At 42.3% G+C, this 6,198-nt stretch overlaps 1 protein-coding gene across 1 annotated transcript in view; it reads right to left on the bottom strand.

The window, feature by feature from the left end:
• Positions 1 to 6,024: 6,024 nt before the first annotated feature.
• Positions 6,025 to 6,198, bottom strand: part of MEP1B (meprin A subunit beta) — a 40,278-nt gene continuing 40,104 nt past the window's right edge. Inside the window, exon 15 of the mRNA XM_030549448.1 lies at positions 6,025 to 6,102. Coding sequence (XP_030405308.1) covers positions 6,025 to 6,102 — 78 coding nt within the window. The remainder of the gene's footprint in view (positions 6,103 to 6,198) is intronic.

Raw genomic sequence — 6,198 nt, 5'->3', positions numbered from 1 at the left:
TACCGAGGCCGATTACCACGACGTGATAGATCACATCAATGGGCTATTCCACATCTAGGCATGCATGCAGCCCTAACCCACCCTCCTCTCCCGAAACATTTTCATCCTGAAAATAAAAGCCGCTTACCGGGAACCCGCTCCTCTGCTTGTCCTTCATCAAGTACCGGCTGCTGTGACTGGCTACCTTCCTCCTGGCTTGAGAAGAGCTCCTGGCTGCATGCCTCCTGGGACTCCGGGGTGTCTCCCCCCCATCCCAGTACCCTCAGTCTCGGTTTCCTACCCCCCTCTCCTTCCTCCTCTTCTCTCCCACCCTCCCCTTCCCACTCTGAAGTGTCCATCATGGTCGTCGGATTGGCAGTGGGGTCACCCCCAAGTATCGCGTCCAGCTCCTTGTAAAAACAGCAGGTCTTGGGGGCAGCGCCAGAGCGGCGGTTTCCTTCGTGGGCTTTGCAATAGGCACTCCACAGCTCCTTCACTTTAACCCTGCACTGCACCGTGTCCCGGTCATGGCCCCTTTCCAGCATGGCCCTTGATATCTGCCCATAGGTATCGTAATTCCTATGGCTGGAGCTCAGCTGTGACTGCACAGCTTCCTCCCCCCAAACACTGAAGAGGTCCATCAACTCGCCATTGCTCCGTGCTGGGGCTTGTTTGGCTCCTGGAGGCATGATCACCTGGAAAGATTCACTGATGGCACTCCACACCTGGCTGAGCAAAGAGGAAGGGGATTTTTAAAATTCCCGGGACATTTAAAGGGCGGGTCCCCTGAGGCCAGGGCAGTAGAGTGTGAACTGATGAGCAGAGTGGCTGAACAGGCATTCTGGGATACCTTCAAATACCTCTGGAGGCCAATTACAGCGCTTTTGGTGGCCAACCTGAGGGAGCAGCGCTGGATCACCAGCGTTGCAATCATTATACCCCAGGCAGAGCAGGAGTACAGCCAGCGCTGCAGCCAGGGAGATGCAGCGCTGTATGTGCCTTGCAAGTGTGGACGGTGAGTAAGTTGCAGCACTGTAAACCCACCACCAGCACTGCAACTCTCCAGTGTAGCCAAGCCCCAAGACAGGAGCAGCTGAAAGCAAGGTGTGTGTTTGGTTTTGTTCAGGAAGAAAGTAAAAGAAGAAGCCTACAACAAAACTGGGAAGTATAACTAACTATAGAAATGTTAATGAAAATAATGGTCACAAATGGACTGCTAATAGCTCCATCTGCAGCCAAGGTTGATTGAGAAAGAACTGAGGGGGTTTAGTCTGTGCATGCTGGCTAGCCTTGTGGCAGGGCATGAGGAGAGACAGCTCACGTGTGGGCCTAATGGATGCTGTTACTGAAGTTGTCCAATCAGCAGCACAGGAACACAAGCACACCTACAGTGGTGGACCCACAGGAACACTACTCAAAGAAGATTTATTCCTTACACCAGGGATCGGCAACCTTTGGCACACGGCTCGCCAGGGTAAGCACCCTGGTGGGCCGGGCGGGTTTGTTTACCTGCTGCGTTCACAGGTTCGGCAGATCATGGCTCTGCTGGCCACGGTTCGCCACTCCAGACCAATGGGGGCGGCAGGAAGCAGCGCAGGCTGAGGGATGTGTGTTGGATGTTCAGAAAATTGGGTCACTTACACCCCCGTTTATGTAACTGCTGAATTTGGTCCAGAGACTTCTAGAGTAAGCAGGTAAAATTTCTATGGACCTGAATTTGGCTCCAAGGGTATGTCTACACTGGAAGCTGGGCGTGTCAGGCTCCTGAAGACGCACTCGTGCTAGCTCTCGTCAAGCTAGCATGCTAACAAAATATTGTAGCTGCAGTAGTATGGGCAACGGCAGGAGGGGCTAGCAGCCCAGAGTACAAACCTGTTCAGACTGGACCCCATGCGTCTGTTCTTTGTGTGGCTAGCCCAAGCCTCTGCCTGCACCACTGTGGGTGCCTGGATATTTTTAGTACACTAGCTGGATGTGAGCTGACATTAGTATGTCTCCTCAAGCTGGGAATCACACCTGGAACTCCAAGTGTAGACATATCCCAAATGTTAATCTCTTGCTTTGCACACACAAGAATGAAATCTGCTTCAGCACATTGTCCCCTTGGAATGAGGGTACAAGTCTCATAAACTGTACACCCTGAAAGGGCTTGGTTGAAACATAGTGCTAGATAATAGATATCTGAATTGTACATATTTACTTACATTTAAACAATGCCGGTGAACCCAATCAGTGCTCTGGCTGTATCAGCTGCTCACGCAAAAGCCACAATGAGCAGGACAATAGACCTTCAAGATGCTGAAATGGCATTGGAGTTGGTCCAGGTTGCTTCTTCAAGAAGGTGAAATGGTAGTATTCTAATACAATTAACTTTTAGTTTAGAAATTAGATGGAATGACTAGAAATTTTTAAATTATCTTAAAGGTCTTGGAGAACCAGAAAAAAAAGAAAAGTAAATAGAGAACGTGGATGAGGGGTCAAGCCAAGAAGCGCTTAGTCAATGTGGCATCAGATAAAACCAAAATAAGCAACAACAAAAAGCCCTAGCATCTGTGGAGCAGGTTAATTTTTTTTAATGTTCTCTTGAAGGACGAGCTCCAGACATAAGAGTCATGAACTGAAAGCACTTCAGGACTCCTACTTTTCACCGGTAAAGATTGTACCCAGCCAGGTGAGCTGGAACAATTTGTACAGTGTGGGGGCTGAGAGCCATTGAACCAAACTGTAAACCCTGTATATAATGGAAACCATTCCAAGCCATGGGATACAGCAGCACTCCAGCACCCCTCGTTCCAGCACCTATGTACCGAGCCAAGTATGTAATGATCTTAATAAAATATACCCAGTTGTTTTCTTCCTTTTTAAAGTCATGAGCCAGTGTGGGATGTCTAGTTTACTGGTATAGGACCTGATCTGTACATTAACTGTAACACCCTGATGTGTGTTTACTGACAAAGTATTAATTAACAGCTTGAAATGTGGTCACTTCCTTCCAAGATTTGTTTTAGCTCATCTAAAAAGTTAAAATGTTTCACTAAACGCGATGGACCCAGTGCTAGAACCTCTGTAGGGAAATTTTCATTCTGAGACAACGTGAGTTAGGTCTTTGAGAAGACTATATATGGCCAGATCTTGATATATCTTCAGTGCTGATTTTACTAGAAATGGTCATATTGCAATTCAGCTTCATCCCGTCAAATTAGAACTCCAAGGCAAGTTCCTGTTGACAGTGAAGACATTCCCAAAATGCAGCACTTTAATCACCCAACCCAGGTATGTGTTTTTAATTCCCCACCCTATTTGTATAGAAAATTAGTATCACAACAGTTAGTTGAGCTCTGAATGGTGTGTTCTGATCGTTATCCCTCCCGGTAAAAAAGCACCTTTAGTCTCCTAGTTTTATGCAGTCTTCATTGATTGCTATTTGACGTCAGCGGAACTTAGTGTATGATTAAGTGTTTGATTGAATTGGTGCCTTGGTCAGCAGAGTACTATATACCTTAAGCTTTCTCGCTCTAATGATAGAGCTAGTCATGTTAGAGTTCAGGTGGCACTGTTATTTACAAGCCTCTTAGGAATAAATTGGATAAGCTTCTGGCTTAAAAAAAAATTATATCTGAAGTCCCACGTCTTGTAGTTGGTTTAAAATTATGAAAGGCTGATTGCAACATTCCATTCTTAAATATTTTCAGCCAGAGCTAGTTGAAACATATAAAATCATAAGACTTTTTTGTGTGTCTGCTGTTACATAAATCCATGCAAATCTACTCTAAATATTTTAACAGTTGGGGTATTTTTGACTATTTACATGCAAATTGATCAGTGAGGTGCCTCAGACAAGGGAAGTTTATTTCAAGTTAGATACAGTACGATACAGATATATATTTTTAATCCACCCTGCATATTGCCTCTAATCACCCTTATTAGTTTTGCCTGACTGGTCTCTGTAGTCTTCAGCTCCAACAAAGGCTAATAGAAAATGGCTAAAAATGCTTTAAAAATATTAGCTGCATTTTCAGACAATGTTGTTGAAATGCCTTGATCACAGAGCCGATGGGGAAATGGTAACTATTTTATACACAAAAAAAATCTAAAGAAATGAAAATTTTTGGATTATGATTTTTGGGAAAATTTTTCATTTTTCAATTGTTCAGGGCAGTAAGTTCTGTTTTTAGTAATTCTTTTCAGTTTTCAACATTTTCCATCTTTTTTTGACAAGTTGTATTTGCTATTATGCTAATACTTTTTTTTCAAGTACTTGGTATCTAAAATTAATGTGAAACGTGTATTGGTGAATTGCCTACAGATCTGCAAAATCTCTTGGTACATTCTTTGTAGAAAGTTACACCTCTGGGCACTGTACATCCAAATCTACATAATCCAGTAGATCGCTAATTTCTAGTGCTCAATCGGATTAGTCCCAGAGATAAAGGAAGTCCTAATAGCTGGAGTATTAGCCTGGAACTGGAGAGACCAAGGTTCAGATCCTCTCCTACCAAAGTCTTCCTGTGTGACCTTGATTTAGTCTATTAATTTCTTTGCCTCAGTTTCACATCTATAACATGGGGATAATAATGCTGTCCTACCTCAAGGGGTTGTGAGGATACACTGAGATTGTGAGGTGCTCAGATACTGCCATGGTGGGAGTCATATAAATACCATAGACACAAGACCTAGTACTGCTGATGTGCTGTGTTGCACTATTACCAATACTGTTTTATTAAACTTCCCTGGGTCTCTGTATCTGTCTCTTGCCTTATATTGAGACTGTCCCTACCCCAAGGAGTTTAATCATGTTCTGCGTTTGTACACCACATAGCACACTGGGGTCCTGATCCATGGCTATGGCTCCTAGGTGCTACAGTAATATAAATAAATATAAGAAATTTCAAATGATGTGGAATTTAGCATAAACACGTTTCTAGAACATCCTCTTTCCTGATGTAGGATATATATTTGACATAATAAAAATAAATAACAGCCTTGTGTAGGATGCAGGTAACTGGCAGAGTAAAATGAAGAATCTATCGCTGAAGGACATATGAAAGACAATTTTGATCTAAAAAAAAATTAAATACAAACACGTTCCAAGAGCTATAGTGAATATGCTGAATAATAGTAATTGTCTGAGCATGCCAGTGTTTAAAATTTATTTAATGAATTACAGGTGATACTATCACTAATACACACCATCAGTAACACTCTGTTTGGAAATATAGTTAGAGATGTGTTTTCTGTGATTCAAGTACTCTGGAACTTGAGTGTTCTAAAAAGTCTGTCCTTTTTCCTTAAAACTGTTCTCACTTTTGACAGATGTAAAGAGGTTAAAGCAGCTCTTCTGAAAGCATTGAGAGCAACTTGCTCACAATATATCCCTGTTCCTCAGCTTGTTCACTCTATAAAGAGTGGAAATAATCAACCTTTCAAATCTAAGGAAGTGTGGCATCTCTTGGACAAGATGCAAAAAGACAATCAAGTCATGGTGTCTGATAATGTTGTATTTATCATTTAATGCTTAGCTACTGTTATGTACTCAGGTCTTTGATACTAGTCTTGTTTTATATAATAAAAATATGCAGCTGCCAGCAACATCTCATGAATCAGGTCATGAAAAGGCATTAGGAGCACTTAGTAAGTGTATATATTTACTTGGATTTGTATGCCGAGTTGAGGTGCCAGCAGCACAATGAGACAGTGTCTCATTGTTGTCTTGGTAACATAGATAATCTAGTCTGTCTTTGTTCTGTATACCTTCTTCATGTTCAGGGAGACTTAAAGCGAATGTCAGACATCTCACACAATGACACATTTCCATGTACAATGAGTAGAAGCCTTAGGCCTACCAATTTCAGACACTTTATTGGTCTTGTCATAGTACACAGACTTTATCTAAGACGATGCTTAATTTTTCATTCTTAACAGATTTTAGCAAGATGGCTAAGATGAACGGTAACTGTAAAATAATTGTGTGGTTGAGGCATCCAGGTGACTTCAAACACTGATCACTCTTGGTCAATGGTTTTTATGTCTCAGATTTCATTCATTTTATGTCACAGATGTCTGTTCTGTTAAATGAAGAAAATGCATCTTATCACTAAGGGAAATGCCAAAACTTGAATGACTCTAGAAACACAAACAACATTAAACAGTGTAATTTGAGTGCAGATCAAGAGAAGGTAAGAGACAGAAATTTTCAGGGGAAGCGAATCTTTGTCAGTA

Source organism: Gopherus evgoodei, chromosome 2 (genome assembly GCF_007399415.2).
Source record: "Gopherus evgoodei ecotype Sinaloan lineage chromosome 2, rGopEvg1_v1.p, whole genome shotgun sequence".
Taxonomy (NCBI): Eukaryota; Metazoa; Chordata; order Testudines; family Testudinidae; genus Gopherus; species Gopherus evgoodei.
The sequence above is the reverse complement of the archived record's forward strand: the minus strand, read 5'-3'. Positions and strand labels throughout refer to the sequence as shown.